A 23271-nucleotide genomic window follows, 5' to 3' on the forward strand; every position below is an offset into this window, starting at 1 on the left:
CGGGGGCTGGGCTGGGGCAGAAACAGTACATCTGGTAGGACACAGAGGGTTCGGGAATGGTGCTCCTGGTAGGGTACAGTGGTGGCAGTCCCTGTCATGTTCCCCTTCCCCAGGTGTGAACTGTGAGGTGAACATTGATGATTGTGCTAGCAACCCCTGCACCTTTGGAATCTGCCGGGACAGCATCAACCGCTATGACTGTGTCTGCCAGCCTGGCTTCACAGGTGGGCAAGTGGCTGCCGCGGAATGGAGGTCTTTATAGGGTGAGGGTGAAATCACCCATCTTTCTTGGCCAGGTTTGGCCCCTCTCTTTGCACACTCTGGTCCAACGAGGTTGTCCACGCTTTGCCCTGAGACAGTGCTTTCTCTCATTGGCGTGTTGTCCCCATATTAGCTCAAGATTATCCTGGAACATACAGGAAGGTGTTCAGACTCAGGGATTGAGGTGTTTCTGAGTGGGGCCAGGGTAACCCTTGGTGGAAATGAAAGTGATTTCATATAAGTTTGGGGACAAGGCAAGGATGATTTGGAGCAAGGTATCTCTGGGTTGAGGAGGTGGGTATCCTAATTTGCACAAGAGATGATGTGTTGTGAAGCAAATGAGATTGTCCTTGTTCAAGGGTGTGGCTCTGCTAAATGGGGCAAGGTTGTCCCTCCCCGGTAGGCTCGGCTATCCTCGTTCTGGGATGAGGTTGTCTGCCTGCTCCCCAGGGCCTCTCTGCAACGTGGAGATCAACGAGTGTGCGTCCAGCCCATGCGGTGAGGGGGGCTCCTGCGTGGATGGTGAAAATGGCTTCCAATGCCTCTGCCCACCTGGCTCCCTGCCCCCGCTCTGTCTTCCCCCAAGCCATCCCTGCGCCCAAGAACCCTGCAGTCATGGCGTCTGCCACGACGCGCCTGGAGGGTGAGGCCTCTCCCCAACCCCTGATCCCCACTGCTTCCCTGCCCTCCTGCCAGCCCTGACTGCCTCCCCCTTCAGGTTCCGCTGCGTGTGTGAGCTTGGCTGGAGTGGCCCTCAGTGCAGTCAGAGCCTCGCTCGAGATGCCTGTGAATCCCATCCCTGCTGGGCAGGCGGCACCTGCACCAGTGATGGAACGGGCTTCCGCTGTACCTGTCCCCCTGGTGTCCAGGGTGCGTGTCCCCACTTTCCCTCCCCAGGGCTGCCTCCTCCCTTTTTCCTTCTCATTTCCCTTCTGTTCCATTCTTCCTTCCTTCTCTGCATTAATACCCGCCCCCCACTTTTTTTCCTCTCCCATCCCTACCCAGGAGCTTGGGAAGTGGGTATCAAGGTGGGGACCTTGTGGGGAGATGGGAAAATGGAATCTCTCAAGAGTGTCTCACTCTGCCTGACCACTACAGGCCGTCAGTGTGAGCTGCTGTCCCCCTGCACCCCAAATCCCTGTGAACATGGGGGCTACTGTGAGTCTGCCCCTGGCCAGCCGGCTGTCTGCTCCTGCCCCCCTGGTTGGCAAGGTACATCAGCTGCTTCTTCCTCTTCCTCTCCCTCATCTCCTTTGCAACCTGCCCCATACTGGGTGATGCTGGGGCCCCAGAGAGGGAGTCACTCCTGGTCCTGCCTTTTAGGGGAGCTTCCTTCTGGGAAGAAACAGAGCTAGACACAGACACTTGCAGCCGATGTGGTCAGTTCAGAAGAAGAGGAAGGGCTACGGGGTTGGGGAAGCTAGGAATCAGGCTGAGAGTTTTGGGGACAGCCTGGAGGAGCAGACCTCAGTCACAGAATGCATTCACCACCCTGTGAAACAAGGAGAAGGCAGTTCTGGAACAGTGTGTGCAAAATGCCCAGAGGCAAACTGTTCTTGCCTTTGTCCAGCTCAGGCTTCAGGTTCTTCCTGAGAGCCAGGTACCCTCAGACCCTACCCTGCGCCTTCTAACCCGCTGTGTTATTTTACTCCCCACCCCCAGGCTCACGATGTCAGCAGGACGTGGATGAATGTGCTGGCCCCTCACCCTGTGGTCCCCATGGTACCTGCGCCAACCTGGCAGGGAGTTTCAGCTGTACCTGCCACGAGGGCTATAGTGGCTCTTCCTGTGATCAGGACATCGATGACTGTGACCCCAGTGAGTTCAGGGGAGCTCTTGGTGGGGGGTGCTGACCTAGGGAACAGGTTCATCAAGCCCCTGCATGTGCCTAGCACTGTGTTTTCATTTCATCTCCACAGTTATCTTACTTTCCCCATTTTGCTCATGAAAACTGAGGCCCCAAAGAGGTTAAGTGACTTGCCCGAGGTCATGCAGCAAGTAGCGGGATGAGCTGGGAGAGGACTCTGAAGCCTATATAGATTGCCTCTGGCAGCACGCAAGTTAGGACTGTGTGTGAAGTATGAGATAACAGGCCCCTAGTGAGTCTCCAGGAGCACTGTTCAATGGACAAATAATGCAAGCCACATATGGATTAAATTTTTTCTAATAGCCACATTAAAAAGTAAACAAAACAAACAAAAACGGGTTTATTTAACCTAATAACATAAAAATATTATCATTTCAGTATAATCAATTTAAAATTCTAGAGATATTTTACATTCTTTTCTTTTTCATACTGAGTCTTCACAATCTGAACTCTGGTGTCTGTTTGATGCTGACAGTACATCTCAAATTGGACCAGCCACATGTCAAGGGCTCAAGAGCCACATGTGGTCAGTGGCCACTTTACTGGCTAGCCCAGGTCTGGTGGAGACCTCCTATGCTGAACCCAGGACTTAAGCAGACACAACTAGTACTTGGCAGCTCAAAGGGACCTTTTTTTGGCTTCTCCAACCCCTCCCCCCTTCCATATAGGCGAGGTTTCCAGATAAGGGAGGGGGTGAGACCACAGAGGGGACAGAGTTTGATCCCCCTGGCCAAATGTGCCCCTCCCAATTAAGCCTGGTTTTCTCCTAATTCCCCTCTACACAAGACATGGCCAGGTCAGGCTGGACTGACAGGGGGCGAGCTGTGTGACCCGACCTCCTCCTTTCTGACCATAGACCCCTGCCTGAATGGTGGCTCATGTCAGGATGGAGTGGGCTCCTTTTCCTGCTCCTGCCTACCTGGCTTTGCTGGCCCCCGCTGCGCCCGAGATGTGGATGAGTGTCTGAGCAGCCCCTGCGGCCCAGGCACCTGCACAGACCACGTGGCCTCCTTCACCTGCACCTGCCCGCCGGGTTATGGAGGCTTCCTCTGTGAGCAGGACCTACCTGACTGCAGCCCCAGGTGGGTGGGGCCTGTCCTGGGAGTCAGGGGCCCTGGCATCGGATGGGACGTGGGACCTGAGGAGTGGGGACAAGGGGAGCCCTCGGCTTGGCACCCACCTCAGGACTCTGCCTGATGGGTTAGTGTCCAGGAAGGGGCAGGCCATCTGTTGGGAGGTCACCTTAGGTACCCTGGTCCCTGAGGGAGCCAGGCCAGACCAGGGTGGGGTCTCCACGTGGCTTCCACATAGCCCAGAAGTACCTGGTATATCGGGGCTAAGGGACAGGATGGGGAGGGGCCTCTGCTGGGACTGCAGCTTCTCCTTGGGGTAGGGGTTTTGCCCACTCACAGCTAGAAGGGGCCCATGGGGGAGGGTGGGGCCTTCGAGGGGGCGGGGCCTGACGCGCCACTCCTTTCCCTCCAGCTCCTGCTTCAATGGTGGGACCTGCGTGGATGGTGTGAACTCGTTCAGCTGCCTGTGCCGCCTGGGCTACACTGGCACACACTGCCAACACGAGGCCGACCCTTGCCTCTCGCGACCCTGCTTGCACGGGGGCATCTGCGCTGCCGCCCACCCCGGCTTCCGCTGTACCTGCCCTGAAGGCTTCACCGGCGCGCAGTGCCAGGTGGGCGGGGTCACTGGAGTCTTGGGGCGGGGAGTCTAGAAGGAGGGTCTGAGGGAGGGGCCTGCTGGGTACTGTGATTGGGAAGCCCGCCTGGATCCTGGGGGAGGAATCTGGAGAGGTATTCTGGAGCCTGCCCAGGACTCTGGAGGAGCAGCTGGGTCCATTTTCAAGGGTCCCCAAGAGCAGACACCGTGGCCTTCCTTTCCAGACCCTGGTAGACTGGTGCAGCCGCACACCTTGTCAGAATGGGGGCCACTGTGCCCGGACCGGGGCCTCTTTCTACTGCCTTTGCCCTTCGGGATGGAGCGGCCGCCTCTGTGACATCCAGAGTCTACCCTGCAGAGAGGCTGCAGCCCAAATCGGTGAGGGGGTGCGCGTGACTGGGTTTGGGGGGCTTGGGAGGGTGTGTATGCACATACTTCCTGCTAGTGTGAGCCGAAGCAGAGTGCAACAAAGCATGTAGACATGGTGGGGATATGTGACTCTGTGACAGCTGGCCAGGACAAGGATGGTGTGTATGTGTATCACCATGAGGCAACCAGGATGTCACACACAACGCTGTGTGTGACCTAGCTGGCGTGAGCTTCAAAGGTGTGTGCATGTCAGTGTCAGGGGATGTGTGACAACCTGACAGAGTGTGGGTGAGACCTCGGTGACTGAAGCTAGTTGGGGGTGTCGGGTGGTGCTGTGTGTGATGTGGGCCGGGAGGAGGGAGCCTGCCTGACGTTGCTCTCCTCTGTCCAGGGGTGCCTCTGGAGCAGCTGTGTCAGGCTGGTGGGCAGTGCGTGGACAAGGACAGCTCCCACTACTGCGTGTGCCCAGAGGGCCACACAGGCAGTCACTGTGAGCGGGAGGTGGACCCCTGCTTGGCCCAGCCCTGCCAGCATGGGGGCACCTGCCGAGGCTACATGGGAGGTTATGTGTGCGAGGTAAGGAGCGCCCAGTGGAGGGGACAGGGTGGGTCTGGCTACACATTTCTGTGTGTCTGTAGCCTGGTGTGCTGTCTCTCTCTAGGCATGTCTGCGTTTTTGCTTTTGTGACTCTGGGTATATCTTTGTGGGTGTCATTCTGGGTAGATCTTAGGGTGTCTCTGTCTGGGTGTACTTCTGTCTTTGGTTGTTTCTTGGACATATCTGTGTGTGTCTCTGTGCATGGTGTCTCTTTGGGTATGAATGCATGTGCCAGTGTCTGAATGTGTATCTCTGGTTGTGTATGTCTTGTGTGTATCTGGGTATCTGGGTGTTTCTCATGTGGGTCTGTCTTGTGCATTTGTATTGTGTGTGTCCCTTTGCACTGAGTGTATCTGTAGCCCTTGTGCCTGTGTGTCCTTCCATGTCTGGGTGTGTTTCCATGTACTGGGTGTGTTTCCATGTACTGGGTGTGTGTGTGTTTCTGCACACTGGGCATGTCTCTGTGTGTTGGATGACTGTATGTGTCCTTTTACACTGGGAGTCTATCTTCATGGCGAGTATCTTGTGTCTCTCTGGGCTGAGTGGGTCCCTGCCTCACCCCCACCGCAGTGTCCAGCTGGCTACACTAGTGACAACTGTGAGGATGACATGGACGAGTGTGCCTCCCAGCCCTGCCAGCATGGGGGCGTCTGCATTGACCTTGTGGCCCGCTATCTCTGCTCGTGTCCTCCAGGAACGCTGGGTAGGCCAGTGTCAGGGTTGGGGGACAGGACGGGAGGCTGGGTTTCTGACCGCTCCTGACTGCTCCCCATCCCCCCTTCCCCTAGGCGTGCTCTGCGAGATTAATGAGGATGACTGTGGCCCAGGCCCACCCCTGGATCCGGGCCCCCGGTGCCTGCACAATGGTACCTGTGTGGACCTGGTGGGTGGCTTCCGCTGCACCTGCCCCCCGGGATACACCGGCCTGCGCTGTGAGGCGGACATCAATGAGTGTCGTCCAGGTGCCTGCCATGCGGCACATACCCGGGACTGCTTGCAGGACCCAGGTGGGGGCTTCCACTGCCTTTGTCATGCCGGCTTCACAGGTAAGCATGGGAGAGGGGGCTGGCCTGCGATCCTGCCTGTGTTCCCCATTGTGGCTGATCCACGTGCTTCTGCTTGCCCAGGTCCCCACTGTCAGACTGTCTTGTCTCCCTGTGAGTCGCAGCCATGCCAGCATGGAGGCCAGTGCCATCCCAGCCCCGGTGCTGGGGGAGCTCTGACTTTCTCTTGCCACTGTGTCCCGGTAGGTGGGGTGGACACTCACATCAACGTCTCTGGGAGAGGAGTGGGATCATGCCCTCATGGGAGGGTGTGGCTTTAGGGGGGGAAGAGGTGTAAGATGGAAGGGGTTTCTGGGAAATGTTGAAATTTCCTGGAGGTTGTGTGTTTGTGTGTGTGTGTCCCTCTGGAATTTGGAGTTGTGGCCTCTTGGGGAAGGCTGGGCTTAATCTGCAAGGTGGGGCTCCAGTGCAAGAGGGAGAGGTTGAGCCAGACCTGGGGAGACTGGAGGTCCAACCTTTCCCAAGTCCTGATCCCCCATATTCCCCTCTCTCTCCCCCTTCAACCCTCAATCCTCTTCTCCACCCTTCCATTTCTCTTTCCCTCCTTCCTCTCTGTCTCCTCTCCTTCTCGCCCTCCATCCCCTGCCCCCGCACTTTTTTTTTCTCTCCTTTCCCCCCACCCAACCCACAGCCGTTCTCTGGCCCGCGCTGCGAGCGGGTGGCACGTTCCTGCTGGGAGTTGCAGTGCCCGGTGGGCGTCCCGTGCCAGCAGACGGTCCGTGGACCGCGCTGCGCCTGTCCCCCGGGGCTGTCGGGTCCCGCCTGCCGGGGTTCCCGGGGGTCGCCACTGGGAGCCGCCAATGCCAGCTGCGTGACCTCCCCCTGCCTCCACGGGGGCTCCTGCCGCCCGGAGACGCTGGCGCCCTTCTTCCGCTGCGCGTGCGCGTCAGGCTGGGCTGGGCCGCGCTGTGAGATACCTGCAGCGGTGCCCGAGGCCCCCGAGGAGCCGTCTTGCCCGAGAGCCGCCTGCGAGGCCAAAAGCGGCGACAAGCGCTGTGACCGAGAGTGCAACAGCCCAGGCTGCGGCTGGGATGGCGGCGACTGCTCGCTGAGCGTGAGCGACCCCTGGCGGCAGTGTGCGGCGTTGCAGTGCTGGCTCCTCTTCAACAACAGCCGCTGCGACCCCGCCTGCAGCTCGCCCGCCTGCCTCTATGACAACTTCGACTGCCGCGCAGGCGGCCGGGAGCGCACCTGCAAGTGAGCCGGTCCTCACTCTGTGTCTTGTCTGTCCATGTGTCACATCTGACCATCCATGGGCCCTGCCTCTCTATCGGCCCATCCGTTTAACTTGGTCTGTCAGTCAATCCTTAATCTGTCTGTTGGGTTGTCCCTTCACTTGACCCATCTGTTTCTTGGTGTACCGTCTGCGCATCCATGTGTCACTTGTCTGTCTGTCTTCCCATTCCTGTGCCCTGTCTGTCCATCCTTGTTCCCTGCCTGTCTATCAGTGTGCCCACCTGTCTGTTCATCCATGTGCTCCTTTTGTCTGTTTTTTTGTCTGCTTCTGCGCTCCGTCTGTCCCTCCCTATGCCCTGTTTGTTTGTCTTTCTGTCCATCCACGAATTCCTTTTGTCCCTCTATACACCCAACCGTCTGTCTGCACACCTGCTTGTCCATCCTTGGACCTCATCTGTCCATCTGTCTGTCTCTATGCCAGTCTGTCCATCTGTATGCCCCATCTGTCCATCTTTGTGTGCCACCTGTTCATCCATGTGCCTCTTCTCTCTGTCCTTCTGTCCATTCACACACCCTTTTTGCCCCTCTATATGCCCATCCATCTGTCCATGCTCCTGCATGTCTATTCCTGCCCCTCTTCTGCCATTCTCTATGTCTGTTCATGAGCCCTGTCTGTTTGTCCTATGCATTCCATCTGTCCATCCCTGTGCTGTGCTCTGTGTGACCCTCTGTGTGTTCCTCTGCCTGGAACCCTTCCCTTACTTTTGTCTTCCTGTCCTCATTCCCACCCTCACTCTCCCCCTTGCTCATTCTGCTCCAGCCACCCTGGCCTTTCTTCCATTCTTCAGATTCCCCAGGCTTGGCCCCACCTCAGGGCCTTTGCACTGGCTGTTCCCTCTGCCTGGAATGCTCTCCTTCAGGAAGCCACATGGCTCCTTCCTCACCTCCTTCAAGTTTTTGCTCAAGCAATGACCTCAGTGAGCTCCTCCCTGGCCACCCACCCCCAGCCTTATTTTTTTCCTTAGCATTTAATTCCATATAGATGTGTGTGTGTGTGTGTGTGTGTGTGTGTTTAAATTTAGCCTAAATTTAGCCTTTATTGGTGTGTGATCGAAATGCTGTATATTCTGCTCATTCATCTCCTTTAACATCCGTCTCCGCCCACTGTAATGCCAGCTCCACGTGGATAGGGATTTATGTTGGGGCCATATCCTTAGAGCCTACAGTAGCGCCCAGCACATAACAGGTGGCTCTCAGTAGTTATTGACTTGTTAATAGTTACAAAGCAATGGCTGTGTTTGCAGAAAGCCTGTTACATTCCACAAGCACGTGGATACATTCCAGTTCTCTGCGCTTGCGCTGTCTCCAGGGTCTGGGTGCTCTGTGGTGTTTGCGTGCAGTGGAGCTGGAGGCTCCCTTGACCTCGCCCCTCTCTGTCCCCAGCCCGGTGTATGAGAAGTACTGCGCGGACCACTTTGCCGACGGCCGCTGCGACCAGGGCTGCAACACAGAGGAGTGCGGTTGGGATGGACTGGACTGTGCGGGTGAGGTGCCAGCTCTGCTGGCCCGAGGTGTCCTGGTGCTCACTGTGCTGCTGCCGCCGGAGGAGCTGCTGCGCTCCAGTGCCGACTTCCTGCAGCGGCTCAGTGGCATCCTGCGCACCTCTCTGCGCTTCCGTCTGGATGAGAACGGCCAGGCTATGGTCTTCCCTTACCACCGGCCTGGTCCTGGCTCTGAATCCCGGAATCGGCGGGAGCTGGCCCCTGAGGTGATCGGGTGAGTGACTCCCCCCGGGGGAGCCATGGTGCCCACGCAGACGCTAGGCCCGGCGTGGGAAGGGGCACCATTCCTCAGGTCTTGTGCATTTATTTCCCTTAACATCTGGGAGAGCCTTCTTGGCAATACATACAGCGTCATACAATACATGCATCTCAGTCTTGGCACCATTGACATTTGGGGCCGGATCATTCTTTGCTGTGAGGGGCTGTCCTGTCTTGTGCACTGTAGGATGTTTAGCAGCATCCCTGGCCTCTGTCCACTAGATGCAAGCAACGCACCTCCCCTCCCTTAAGATGTGACAACCCAAAATGCCTCCAGACATGGGCAAGGGTCCTTTGGGGGAACAGAATAGCCCCTGGTCTAGCACTACTTCCTTCTGGAGAGGCAGGAGTATAGCAGAGTGTTTAAGGGCATGTGTAGTTTTTTGTTTGCTTTAGAAATGGAAAATATAGAACTCTCCTGCTGGGGGCCTGGCAGAGGGGCCAGAAGGGAGATGTGGCTTCTGAGCAGAGTGGGATGTGCCACAGGGAGGAGGGCTGGAGGCTAGAGATGAGGGTCAGGGCCTCTGACTGGGTATGGCTGGGATGGGGGAGATGGAGAGGATAGTTGATGGATGTGCCAGTCCCTGGCTGGGGTGACTGAGTTGCTGGAAGTGGTCTCATCAAGATGAAGACACAGGGTGAAAGCCAGGGGTTACTTTGGGGCTTCCAGAGTGATCTGGGGGTCTTGGAGAGACGCTCAGGAGGCAGTTGGGGTCAGAAGATTGAGAGAAGAAAGAAAAAAGGGTTTGGCAATCATTGCATCCATGGGGGAGACACAAAGAAGTGGGGAGAGATGTGGGGACAGAAGGATCATCTGGGGACACTGAGTCCTGAGGATTGGTTGAAGGAAATTAGCTCAGAAAAGAGAAGGAGGAGAGCCAGGGCCCAGGGCACTGGGTATCCCAAAGAATGAAAATGTTTGGAGGGTTGGGTTCCTGGAAGCAGAGCCTGAGATGGAGATTCAGATACATGTGATGTATTGGAAGGGTGCTCTCAGTAGACAGGGAATGAGGGAAGTAGGATCGGGCAGGGGAGGAACTGAGGCAGGAGGTAGCCTCAGCCAGGGTCCAGCCTCAGCCAGGGTCCGGCCTCAGCCAGAGTCCAGCCTCAGCCTGATCCCTTGTAGGGCTCTGGAGGGTGAATAGCACCTCAAAGTTGGTCCCACCTTGAGACAGGAGGGCCAGCTTTTGTACACCCCACATGAGCCAATCCCTGGCTGAAGGCTTCCCTAAGGGGTGTCACCTCCCAAGTGAAGGGATCCCCACTTTGCTGAGGCCAGAGAGGCAGCTGTCAACTGTTAGAAGCCAATGCTCATAGCAGGCAGGTGATGGATGCACCAGCCTGATAAAGGAGAAGTCGACATGAAAACAATGACCATTGGATTCATGGCTCAGAGGACACTGGTGGCCACAGCAAGACTCGTTTGGGGAATTGATAAAGAATTTTAAACATATACAAAAACAGAGCAGGGTAATGAACGTCGAGGTACCTAGGACCTAGCATTGACAATGAACACATATGGCCATTATTATTTCATACATAGTCCCTTCAGTTTGTTCTAGTTCCCATGTTATGTTGAAATAATTTCTAGATAGCATGTCATTTCGTACGTAGACATGTCAGTATGTTTCTGTAAAAAATAAGCTCTTTCTTTAAAACACGATAATACCACGATCACAGTTAAAAAAATAAATATCCTTAATATCACCAAATATATAGTAAGTGTATTTAAAAAAAGACTGGTTTTGGGGTTGTGGTGGAGTTGGATGCTAGATAGGGGGCAGTGGTGACATGGTGAGTAGAGATGCTCGAGCCTGGTGCAGGGGAGTGGGGCATGGTGCAGGGCTTGTAGGAGTGCCTGCTGAGCCTGCCTGTCCCTCTGTTGTGTCCCCGCAGCTCTGTGGTGATGCTGGAGATTGACAACCGTCTGTGCCTGCAGTCGCCTGAGAATGACCACTGTTTTCCCGACGCCCAGAGTGCGGCAGACTATCTGGGAGCGTTGTCAGCAGTGGAGCGCCTTGACTTCCCGTACCCACTGCGGGCGGCACGGGGTGAGGGCCAGCCTGGCGGGTGCTGAGGGTGGAACCGGGGCTCCCGTGGTGGGGTGGGCCTTGGCCCCTGGTTGAGACCCCCTGCTTCCTGCCCGCAGGGGAACCGCTGGAGCTGCCAGAACCAAGCGTGCCGCTACTGCCCCTGCTGGCTGCGAGCGCCGTCTTCCTGCTGGTCATTCTCGTCCTGGGCGTCATGGTGGCCCGCCGCAAGCGTGAGCACAGCACCCTCTGGTTCCCCGAGGGCTTCGCGCTGCACAAGGATGCTGCAGCTGGCCACAAGGGCCGGCGGGAACCCGTGGGCCAAGATGCTCTGGGCATGAAGTGAGGACCCTGACTCAGCCCATTCCCTGTCCCTGACTGTGGGGCTTTGTGAGCCCTTGAGCCCACCTTGACCTGACTTTGACCTCTGACCCCTACCTGACCCTAACTGCAGACTCCAGCCTGGAAACCCAGTGTTCATCCCCTTGACCACTGACTCGATAATCCCTGGGAATCACCCCTGATGCGTGACCCTTGGCCCCATTTCCTATGATCCAGTTCCCTCACTCAGATCCTACTCTGACTCTACCCTGAACCCTCCCTGACCCCAGCTTCTCAGATTTCACCCTGATACTCAAAATTTGTTCCCACATGACTACTGATCTCGTGATCCCTGTCTGCATCCCAATCCCTTGCTGGCCCCGTGACCCTATCCTCTATGACCCCCAATATCACCTCTGACTCTAACACACCCTGACTTTTGACCTCACCTCTGACCCCCTTTCCACCCCAACTCAGTGCTCATTCCCCACGATCCTCAAATCTTGGCCTTGGCTGTGGGCTTCACCTCTGACTCCCTGGCCTGTCCCACGAGACTCCAACCCCACCCTGACCTAATCCCTGAATTTACCCCTCTCCTGTCACCCTGTGACCCCCGGCCCCTCTCCACAATCTCCTCGATCCTGGCTACATCTCTCGCCTGTTATGAGGGTAACTCTATCCTCCATGACCCCTGACGTCATCTTCTATAACCCCTGCTATATGCCTGGGACCCTCACCTGTCCCACAGCTGACTGCTCTGACCTCTGACCCCACTCCTGTGCTTCTCCAGTTCCACCTTAAGACCCTGGCCGTCACCCATCACAACCCCTGATGGTACCCCCTGCAACCTTGACCACATCCTGCATCCCCTCAATGGACCGTGTCTCTTGACCCTGCACCCTGCCCCTACTGACCCATTGTCCCCTCCCTCCTCCCCACCACAGGAACATGGCCAAGGGTGAGAGTCTGATGGGGGAGGTGGCCACAGACTGGATGGACACAGAGTGCCCGGAGGCCAAGCGACTGAAGGTTGTGTCTCCTCCTCTGACCCCTGCCCTCAGGGTCCTGGGTTGGGGCTTGATGGTCAGTGGGAGAGCCAGGAAAATCTCTGCTGTCCCTGGCTCTGGAGAACAGTCACAGCACTCACCCCATCCTGCTCCTGGCATCTTTCCAGAGGGGATCCCCTGGCCCAGACAGTGACTCTGCTTTCTCTCTGCTGCATCCAACTTAGTCCAGCGTGCCCAGCCTGAGAGCACTCCCAGCTGGTCTTTTCCTGTCCTGGGGCCACAGCCGCAGGCCCTGTCTTAGTCAGCTAGGGCTGCCATAATGAAATACCACAGACTGGTGGCTCAAACAGCAGACACTTATCTTCTCACAGCTCTGGAGGGTGGAAGTCCAAGATCAAGGTGCTGGCAGGGTTGGTTCTTGGTGAGGGCTCTCTTCCTGGCAGGTAGAATGTGCTTTCTCACTGTGTCCTCATGTGACCTTTCCTCTGTGTGTGCATGGAGAGAGAACTCTGGCATCTCTTCCTCTTCTTATTAGGACGTTGGTCCTATTGAATTAGGGCTCCACACTCATGATCTTATTTAACCTTCATTACTTCCTTAAAGGCCCTGTCTCCAAATATAGTCATGTTGGGGGATTAGGCCTTCAACATATGATTTTTGGGGAGCACCGTTCATAACAGCCTCCTGCTAGCATTACTTTGACACTTGCTGAATATCTTGAATGTACACAAAGCATCTTATTTCATCTTTATGAGGATGCTATAAGGTAGCTATTGATACACACCTCCATTCTCCCCTGCCTATGTTTTCTTTTCTTTTTTTTTTTTTTGGCCGCACTGTGCGGCTTACAGGATCTTAGTTCCCCAACCAGGGATTGAACCCCAGCCCTCGGCAGTAAAAGCGTGGAGTCCCAACCGCTGGGCCACCAGGGAATTCCCTCCCCTGTCTATGGTTTAATGTTTGTTGAAATGAAGACATCTATTACAATTGACAGCTAAAGAAATCTGCTTGCCCCAGGCTTTTTTTTTCTTTCTCATCCAAAAGTGGGTGTTAAATATATGGTACAGAATGTTTATGATGGCATTTTAGCATTGCGGAATGATCACATCATCCTTATTTTACCAGTGAGAAGCTCAGAGCTCTCATGGGATTTGCCTAGGGTCACAAGCCTACTAAGTGACAGTGTCAGACATTGAATCCACATTGAAGGCTGTCCCATCCTCCATGGCCCTTTCTGGTTAGCTGTCCATCACCTGGCTCTCCCCTTTCATGAAATTCAACTCCCCACCTGGGTCCTTAAGCTCAGGTCTGGCTTGATCAGGCTCTGTGTTTGGTGCAGGCTGTTAAATGCCCAGGCAGGCTAGTTAGGGATATTCTGTCCTGTTTTCATAACTTCATTCTTCCCGTCTGGACCAAGAGTCTGAAATGTATTGAGCTCCTCTGAGGGGCCCAGGTGCTAGACTCCTGAGGGTAAATCAATACATTTGTGTGTGATTATTTGGTCCTGATACCTCACGTTCATATCTGTGGTATCACGTGGGAGCCTACGTGGTATCCAGGGCAACTCCCTGCTTCTCACCTTTCACTCCTTTCCCAGATTAATACTGGGAATTATTATTTTGCTTAAAGATTTCTTTATTATTTATTTATTTATATATTTTTTGGCTGCGTCAGGTCTTAGCTGTGGCACTCGGGATCTTCGTTGAGGCATGCGGGATTTTTCACTGCGGTGCGCAGGCTGTTTTGTTTTGGTGCGTGGGCTTCTCTCTAGTTGTGGCATGTGGATTTTTCCCTTCTCTAGTTGTAGTGCTCAGGCTCCAGGGCACGTGGGCTCTGTAGTTGCGGTGTGTGGGCTCTGTAGTTTGTGGCAGGTGGGCTCTAGTTGAGGCGTGAGAGCTCAGTAGTTGTGGCATGCGGGCTTAGTTTCTCCAAGACGTGTGGGATCTTAGTTCCCCAACCAGGGATCGAACCCGTGTCCCCTGCATTGTAAGGCGGATTCTTTACCACTGGATCACCAGGGAAATCCCAATACTGGGAATTATTATTATTGCAGGATCCCCCAATCCCACATTTCTTTAACCAGTGATTTGGAATTTCCAGAGTACAAGTTTTGCATTTCTTCTGTTGAATTTAATTTTAAAGTTTTTTGTTCTTTTTGATACTGTTGTCAATAGAATTGTTCTCTTAATTTCACTTTTGGTATGTTCCTATCTAGTGTATAGACAGGTGTGTGCTGACAAGTGTTATGCTCTGTGTCTCTTCCTTTTTTTTAAAATTAAAAAAAAATTTTTATTTATTTTACTTTTAATTTTTTGGCCGCACTGCACGGCATGTGGGATCTTAGTACCCTGGTGAGGGATCGAACCCGCGTCCCCTGCGTTGGAAGTGTGGAGTCTTAACCACTGGACCGCCAGGGAAGCCCCCTCTGTGTCTCTTCCTTGATCACTTCTGTGGGTTCCCAGACCCTCTACCCTTCTAACCCGGATTAAAATCCCAGTTCTTCCTCTTATGAGTTCTCTGAGCTCCAGTACATCAATTGCCCATTTTCTTATCTATAAAAGAAGCAGGATGTTAATGGTTTCTTGGGGCCATGTGTGCATCTCCATGAGAGAAACCTGTGGGAATGCCCAGACCGTCCCTCTAACTGTGTCTCCCAACCCCTTGTGAGAACCTGGGTCCTTGTGCCTCCAGGTAGAGGAGCCTGGTGTGGGAGCTGAGGATGCTGTGGACTGCCGCCAGTGGACTCAACACCACCTGGTTGCTGCCGACATCCGTGTGGCACCAGCCATGGCATTGACGCCACCACAGGGCGATGCAGATGCTGATGGCATGGATGTCAACGTGCGTGGTCCAGGTCAGGCATCCCTCCCTCCAGGATGCCCTTTATCCATCCTACTCGTGACAGGTTGCATCTGGGTCTGTTTCTGGGGAACGCTGGGTGTGTCTGGGTGTCCGTCTGTGGGGGTGTGTGTTAATCAGGACTTTTGGTTGTAACTTTTAATAGCCCAACTCAAGCTAACTTAAGTAAAACAAGGGATTTACTGGCTCTTGTAAATGGAAGCTTCAGGCACATTTGGGTCCAGGACTCAACACCTCTTGGCTCCACAGCCCAAGTAGGCTTTTTCCTGCAGGCACTGATAGCTACAGGTGGGACAGGCCTTACAAAATCTTTTTCCCATATGTACCAGCAAAAGTCCCAGGATGAGTTCTTATTGGATGGACATACCAATTCCTGAACCAATCAGTGTGGCCTGGGGCCTGGAATATGCAGATTGACAGGCCTGAGCTATATTCCTGTCCTTGAAGGAAGGATTTGGCTTTATCTAGGGCTTGAGGATGGAGAATGGGATGCAAGTAGCCTCCTCAGGGAAACAAGAGCAAATGCTTACGAAGAGTATAGCAGACCATGTTATCTGGATCCTCTTGGATTTGTCTTTGCCGCATTTTGGGATATGCCTTCCCCAGCTCTGTTTTGCTTTTGCTCCCAGTGACCAGGACCTATGGCTCTCTTTTGAAGCCCTTCAGGCTACCGGGGCCTGAGGTGCTTGGTATTTTATGTCCCTGGGGGCAGCTCCTGACCAGTGGATGCAGGAGTATGAAAGGCTCAGCTCCTTTGACTCAAGCTGGATTACAACTCTGGGGTACAGCTCAGCTTCCACAGTCCCCCTTTGGGATCAGGCTGAAATAACTCTCCAGGCATTTGCCCAAGGTTGCACACTTGTTTGACTGCCTCCCTCCTTCGTTCTGTGTCCCCTACTACCTAGGAGCCCTTCTGTGACAAATCACATGCCCATGAATCCTCATCCTGGGTTGGCTTCTGGGGCACCTGACACAGGTGTGTGTGTGTGATGGGAGGATTTGCCATTCCCTCTTGTGTTTCCACATGTCCCACTTCCTCCTAATGCAGTGCCCTCAATCGTATTACCCAGAAAGGCCCTGTGCCCACCTCCCTTGTGACACACTCCTGGTCCCTGCAGATGGCTTCACCCCGCTAATGCTGGCCTCCTTCTGCGGGGGGGCCCTGGAAGCAATCCCAGCTGAGGAGGACGAGGCAGAAGACACGTCAGCCAGCATCATCTCAGACCTTATCTGCCAGGGGGCACAGCTTGGGGCTCGGACCGACCGCACGGGTGAGACGGCCCTGCACCTGGCTGCCCGCTATGCCCGGGCTGATGCGGCCAAGCGGCTGCTGGATGCTGGGGCAGACACCAATGCCCAGGACCACTCAGGCCGCACCCCCCTGCACACAGCCGTCACTGCTGATGCCCAGGGCGTTTTCCAGGTGAGATGGGCTCGCCTCTTTGGACTTCAGAGCTGGGACAGGCATCAGACCGACTTGGGTTCAAGCCCTGGTTCTGCCTTTCAGAGCTCATCTTTCTCATTTGTAAGATGGGGATATATGGGAGTACAGTTTCTGGCAAGAAGCTATTCCCTGAACCTCATCAGTTCCATGGGGTGTATTGGTTGGGGTCCTCAGAGGGCTTAGAGGTGCTTCTCGTCCCTTTGTTCTTGCCATGACTCCTCCTGCTGTGCCCCATCTCCCTTAGATTCTCATCCGGAACCGCTCCACAGACCTGGATGCCCGCATGGCAGACGGCTCCACAGCACTGATCCTGGCGGCCCGCCTGGCAGTGGAGGGCATGGTGGAAGAGCTCATTGCCAGCCATGCTGATGTCAATGCTGTGGATGAACTCGGTAGGCTGTGGGGGGTAGTGGTGGGTGTGGGCTGAGAGGGTGTCATCTGGGCCCTGACTGTTGGTGTGAACTCACACCTACACTGACACCCAGTCAATGAAACTCGTGGACTCATAACAGGGTTTCAACATGGACCTACACTCATGCATTAAAAAAAAAAAATGGCGCCCATTAGCCCATACTATGTGGCAGTGGTTCAGGAAAAGGTGCCCTTCCCAAGACACTTCCCTTCCATCTGCTTTGTTAGAAGAACTTACTCTGGTGTCATCTGCTGGAAAACTGGTGTGGTAAATTTGCAAATCAGCCAGATCTATAGGTGAGGGCCGCTCCCTCCCTGGAGGTGGCTTGCTTGCGCAACAGTGACCTGCCCTTGGACTCTTAGAAACATCCTTTGGAGCAGGTGTCCTCAATCTCAGCAACACTGACATGTGGGATTGGATCATTCTTTGTGGTGGGGGCCGTCCTGTGTAGTGAAGGATGTTTTTTTTAATTTATTTATTAAAAATTTTTTTTTTATTTTAAAATTTTTATTGGAGGATAGTCGATTTACAATGTTGTGTTAGTTTCAGGTGTACAGCAAACTGAATCAGTTATACATATACGTATATCCACTCTGTTTTAGATTCTTTCCCATCTAGGCCATTACAGAGCATTGAGTAGAGTTCCCTGTGCTTACAGGAGGTCCTTATTAGTTATCTATTTTATGTATGATAGTATGTATGTGTCAATCCCAATCTCCTAACTTATCCCTTCCCCCTTGTCCCCCTGGTAACCGTAAGTTTGTTTTCTACATCTGTGGCTCTTTTTCTGTTCTGTATATAAGTTCATTTGTACCATTTTTTAAGATCCCACATGTAAGCAACATCATATATTTGTCTTTCTCTGCCTGACTTACTTCACTCAGTATGACAATCTCTAGGTCCATCCATGTTGCTACAGATGGCATTATTTCATTCTTTTTTTGTGGCTGAGTAATATTCCACTGTATATATGTGCCACATCTTCTTTATCCAGTGTAGGATGTTCAGTAGCATCCCTGGCTTCCACCCACTGATGCCAGTAGCACCCCACCTCTCAGTTGTGACAACCAAAAATATCTCCAGACATTGCCAAATGCCCCTTAGAGGAAAATCACCCCTGGTTGGGAAATACGGCTTTAGAAGAGCACTGTCCAATAGAACTTTCTGTGATGATGGAAATATTCTCTGTCTGTTCTGTTCAATATGGTAGCCACTGGCATGTGCTCTCAAGCACTTGAAATGTGGCTGGAGTGAGCAAAGAACTAAATGTTTTATTTCATTTAATGTTTTAACCTTTGTTTTGCCTACTTAAAAAAACCCCGGCTGTACTGACATCTAATTCAGATGCCATGCAATTCATCCATTTCAATTAGAAAATCCAATGATTTTTAGTATAACCACATAGTTGTACAAATATCATCATAATAAAATTTAAAATGTTTTCATCATCTGAAAAAGAAGCCCTCACCTCTTAGCCATCACCCCTTCAATCCCCCTCATCTTCCCGGCCCGTAGGCAACCGCTAATGTACTCACTCTCTATATGGATTGGTTATTTCATATAAATGAAATCATACAATATGTGGTCTTTTTTGACTGGCTTCTTTCACTTAGCACGATGTTTTTGAGGTTTACAAATGTTGTAGCGTGTATCCATATTATTTCTTTTTTGTTTCTTAATGAATAAATAATATTCTGTTATATGGATATACCACATTTTGTTTATCCATTCATCCACCGATGGACATTTGGGTTGTTTCTGATTTTTGGCTGTTATGAATAATGCTGCTATGGACAGTCCTGTATCATTTTTTGTGTGGACATATGTTTTCATTTCTCTTGGGTATATCCCTAGGAGCAGAATTGCTGGGTCACATGGTAACTCTGTTTAACCTTTTAAGGAACTGCCAGACTGTTTTCCACAGTGCCTGCCCTGTTTTACATTCCTACCAACAGTGTATGAAGGTTCCAGTATTTCCACATCCTCACCAACACTTGCTATTGTCTGTCTTTTTGTTCTAGTCTTCCTAGTGGATGTGATTTAGTATCTCATTGTGGTTTGATTTGCATTTGCCTGATGGCTAATGATGTTGAGCATCTCTTCACATGCTTATTGTCCATTTGTGTATCTTCTTTGGAGAAATGTCTATTCGGATTCTTTGCCCATTTTTAAATTGGGTTACTCGTCTTTTTATTATTGAGTTGTAGAAGTTCTTCATATAGTCTAGGTATGTCTCTTATCAAACATATGGTAGGTTTAATATATTTGTAGGTTTTCTTTTTACTTTCTAGATGGTGTCCTTACAAGCACAAAAGTTTTCATCTTGATAATGTCCAATTTATCTATTTTTGTCGTTTTTGTTATTGTTGCTTGTGTTTTGGGTGTCGTATCTAAGAATCCTTTACCTAATTCAAGGTCATGAAGATTTACTCCCATGTTTTTTTCTAAATGTTTTATAGTTTGAGCTTTTACATTTAGGTCTTTGACTCATTTTGAATTATTTTTTTGTGTATGGTGTGCAGTAGGGGTCCAGCTTTATTGTTTTGCACGTGGAGATAACAGTTGTACCGGCACCATTTGTTGAGAAAGCTATCCTTTCCCCGTTAAATGGTCTTGGTACCAATTTAATTTAATTTAAGTTATTTTACTGTTTTTTTCCTTTTGGCTGCCCTGTGCGGCATGTGGGATCTGTTTCCCGACCAGGGACTGAACCCAGGCCACAGCAGTGAAAGCCTGGAATCCTAACCACTAGACCACCAGGGAACTCCATTTTTTTGTTGTTGTTGTTGTAATTTTAATTTACATAAACTAAAGAACCACATGTGACTGGTGGCTATTGCATTGGACAGCACAGCTCTAGGTACCACTGAGTGAGGTCCACGTAGTACGCCCCGTATATGGAGAGTTACATCTACAGGTGTGCACGTACATGGACCCAAACACAGTTACTCAGATAACTCGTGGCAGGCCTACCCTCCCCTCATCCCAGGCCATGTTCTAGACATTTTCTGTCCCCCTGCTGTTGGGGGGGCCAGCAAATGAGCCTGGTCCTGACCCTGACCTTCCTTCACTTCCCGCCCCCAGGAAAATCAGCCTTACACTGGGCTGCAGCTGTCAACAACGTGGAGGCCACCTTGGCCCTGCTCAAAAATGGAGCTAACAAAGACATGCAAGATAGCAAGGTGAGCCCCAGCCCTTGGCCCACCTGGGAGTCAGCCCCGGCACAGCTTCCACAGGTGGCAGAGAGCAGGTTGGGGTAGGCTAGTGGGGGCATTCACCCTGCCCGCAGCCAGCTTTGCAGCCAGCCTGCCTGCAGCCAGGGGTGGGATTTGGGCCCAAGGTGTTTCAATAGTGGATCAGAGGAGGAAGTGTATGGCAGTTGCTGGGTGACCTTGGGCACGTTGCTTAACTCTTTTGAACCTCTGTTCTCATCCTCGAAATGGGGAAGCAACGGTACCCACCTCATTGCCTCTTTCGAGGATTCAGTGAGCTAAAGCTTTTATAAAGTGCCTTAGCACATCCTCAATAAAAGGTAGATGTTATGATTGTTGTTTAAAAACCCTTGCCAGGTGGTATTAGTCTCATTTTACAGATGAAAGAGTGAGGCTCAAAGGGGTGCGGGGTTGGATTCCATCCTTATTTAAAATTTCCAAAATTATATTCATTATGGATTCTTTTTGCATTAATCTTAATTTAAAAATTTTTCATTAAAATATCATTTATTTTGATGCCCCCTTAAATTTTATGCCTAAGGCGAGTGCTTCACCCTCCTCACCCTGGTCCTGGCTTTTGCGGCCTGAAGCTTAGTGGGTGCTGGATGAATGTGGCTTAAAGGAAAGAACTTGCCCAATTTTCCCCAGCAGAGCTGAGATTCCGACCGAGGTCTGTCTGGCTGGAGAGTATGAACTCTTAGATCTCAGGTTCCCCCAGAGAGAGGAGGCCTCTGTGATGTTAGCCAGCAGTTAATCCTGACTTTTGTGACCCTGACATCTTGTGGGTTCTGGGCCGCCACAGGAGGAGACTCCGCTGTTCCTGGCCGCCAGGGAGGGCAGCTTTGAGGCTGCCAAGCTGCTGCTGGACCACTTTGCCAACCGTGAGATCACAGACCACCTGGACAGGCTGCCCCGGGATGTGGCCCAGGAGCGGCTGCACCAGGACATCGTGCGCTTGCTAGACCAGCCCAGTGGGCCCCGTAGCCCCCCTGGCCCCCACGGCCTGGGGCCCTTGCTCTGCCCGCCCGGGGCCTTCCTCCCAGGCCTCAAGGTGGCACAGTCCGGGGGCAAGAAGAGCCGGAGGCCTCCTGGGAAGGCGGGGCTGGGGCCTCAGGGCACCCGGGGGCGGGGCAAGAAGCTGACCCTGGCCTGCCCGGGTCCCTTGGCCGAGAGCTCGGTCACGCTCTCGCCGGTGGACTCGCTGGACTCCCCACGGCCCTTTGGTGGCCCCCCCGCGTCCCCTGGCGGCTTCCCCCTCGAGGGGCCCTACGCGGCTGCTACGGCCACAGCCGTGTCTCTGGCACAGCTTGGTGGCGCGGGCCGGGCAGGTCTCGGGCGCCAGCCCCCCGGGGGCTGTGTGCTCAGCCTGGGCCTGCTGAACCCCGTGGCCGTCCCCCTCGACTGGGCCCGGCTGCCCCCACCTGCCCCCCCAGGTCCCTCTTTCCTGCTGCCGCTGGCCCCGGGACCCCAGCTGCTGAACCCCGGGAAGCCCGTGTCCCCCCAGGAGCGGCCCCCACCATACCTGGCAGCCCCAGGACATGGCGATGAGTTCCCCGCGGCCGGGGCCCACAGCAGCCCCCCAAAGGCCCGCTTCCTGCGGGTCCCCAGCGAGCACCCTTACCTGACCCCATCCCCAGAGTCCCCCGAGCACTGGGCCAGCCCCTCACCTCCCTCACTCTCGGACTGGTCCGACTCCACGCCCAGCCCGGCCACTGCCACCGGGGCCACGGCCGCTGGGACACTGTCTGCCCAGCCGCTCCCCCTGTCGGTCCCTGGCCCTCTTGCTCAGTCCCAGACCCAGCTAGGGTCCCAGCCTGAAGTCACCCCCAAGAGGCAAGTGTTGGCCTGAGGGCTGCACAGTTCCTAGATTTGGGGAGGCTGTAGAGACACCCCATCCTGCTTCCTCTCTGTCTCCCCTTTTAGTCCATTTCATTCTCTCTAATCTCTTCCCCTGCACCCCACCCTCCTTGCAGTGTGACCAAGACAGGTCACAAGCCTAGGGCTTCAGTCTTCCTTTATTTATAAGGGGTGCAGGCTGACCCCCACCCTTTGGGTCTTGTGGTGAGTCTGGGACATGCTCCTGCCTCTCCCCTCTTCCTGGGGCCACCACCCCCCCAATTCTCTCCTGCTTTCTTGCCTCCTCTGGCCTCTCTCACTCATGTTCTGACACAGGTGGATTATTATTATTATTTTTTTTTACATTTTGTATAGAAACAAATTCATTTAAACAAACATTATTATTTTTTACAAAATATATATATGGAGACGCTCCCTGCCCCCCGCAAACCCCCCAGTGCCCCCGTGGGGCTGAGTCTGTGGGCCCATTCGGCCAAGCTGGATTCTGTGTACCAAGTACACAGGCATGACCGGGATCCTGTGTACCAAGTACACGACCCTGGTGTGTACCAAGTAGGCACCCTTGGGCGAACCCTCTGGGGCTAGGGGTCGGGTGAGACTTGGGAGCCTTCTCCCCACCCCACCTCCCTCACTTCACTGCATTCCAGATGCGACTTATTCTATAGCTTTGCTGGGGGAAGTGCCCTTCTGGCCTGGAGAGCCTGTCCCCAAGCCCCCCCTCACAGAGTGTGGGCCACCTCCCTTTGGGAACTGGGGGGTGGGGTGGCCGGTGGGAATATGAGGACCAGGGGAGACATGTGCATTTTACTTTGTCTCCCTGTAAATATGGGCCTGCAGGGAGGAAAGGAGCTGCCTGCATGGCACCTCCTCCTGGTACTCCCCTGGCCCAGCCCCAGGGCAGAATAGAAGTATTTGTAGGCTGTTTTTGTAATATAGCTTCTGGTCACAGTCCTTGTGTAGCTAAATTCCCAGGCCTTGCATTGTACAGCCCCCTTTCCCCTCACCACCTAATAAAGGAATAGTTAGCACTCAATGTCATTGTCTGTGTCTAGGTAAGTTTTGGGGGCGGGGGTTGGTAGTGTGGGGTTTCTGTCTCTTCAATGCTAACTTTAGAGACAGGCTGGGACCTGGGACCCTTTGCTGCAGTGCTTCCACCCGGACGAACATCTACTGGAGCAACTAAAGACAAAGGAACTATAAGGGACTAAAAATAACTGTGGGCATGTGCAGTTGGGGCAAATTATGGCCAACAAGATACCAAAAGACCAAAAAAAAAAAAAACCCAGCTGCCACTTCTGAAGAGC

General features: G+C 53.3%; 1 protein-coding gene across 1 annotated transcript in view; it reads left to right on the plus strand.

The window, feature by feature from the left end:
• The window catches only part of NOTCH3 (notch receptor 3), a 33678-nt gene extending 10678 nt beyond the window's left edge, over nt 1–23000 (plus strand). Inside the window, exons 12-33 of the mRNA XM_032626111.1 lie at nt 114–224; nt 712–904; nt 980–1131; nt 1360–1473; nt 1924–2079; nt 2985–3210; nt 3614–3815; nt 4024–4177; nt 4560–4744; nt 5336–5468; nt 5554–5811; nt 5893–6011; nt 6461–7026; nt 8449–8781; nt 10722–10876; nt 10975–11197; nt 12121–12205; nt 14875–15037; nt 16161–16465; nt 16731–16878; nt 19983–20080; nt 20913–23000. Of these exons, the coding sequence (XP_032482002.1) occupies nt 114–224; nt 712–904; nt 980–1131; nt 1360–1473; nt 1924–2079; nt 2985–3210; nt 3614–3815; nt 4024–4177; nt 4560–4744; nt 5336–5468; nt 5554–5811; nt 5893–6011; nt 6461–7026; nt 8449–8781; nt 10722–10876; nt 10975–11197; nt 12121–12205; nt 14875–15037; nt 16161–16465; nt 16731–16878; nt 19983–20080; nt 20913–21959 (5126 nt within the window). The 3' untranslated portion in view covers nt 21960–23000. The remainder of the gene's footprint in view (nt 1–113; nt 225–711; nt 905–979; nt 1132–1359; nt 1474–1923; nt 2080–2984; nt 3211–3613; nt 3816–4023; nt 4178–4559; nt 4745–5335; nt 5469–5553; nt 5812–5892; nt 6012–6460; nt 7027–8448; nt 8782–10721; nt 10877–10974; nt 11198–12120; nt 12206–14874; nt 15038–16160; nt 16466–16730; nt 16879–19982; nt 20081–20912) is intronic.
• The last annotated feature ends 271 nt before the right edge of the window (nt 23001–23271 follow it).

Source organism: Phocoena sinus, chromosome 3, assembly GCF_008692025.1.
Source record: "Phocoena sinus isolate mPhoSin1 chromosome 3, mPhoSin1.pri, whole genome shotgun sequence".
NCBI classification, from domain to species: domain Eukaryota; kingdom Metazoa; phylum Chordata; class Mammalia; order Artiodactyla; family Phocoenidae; genus Phocoena; species Phocoena sinus.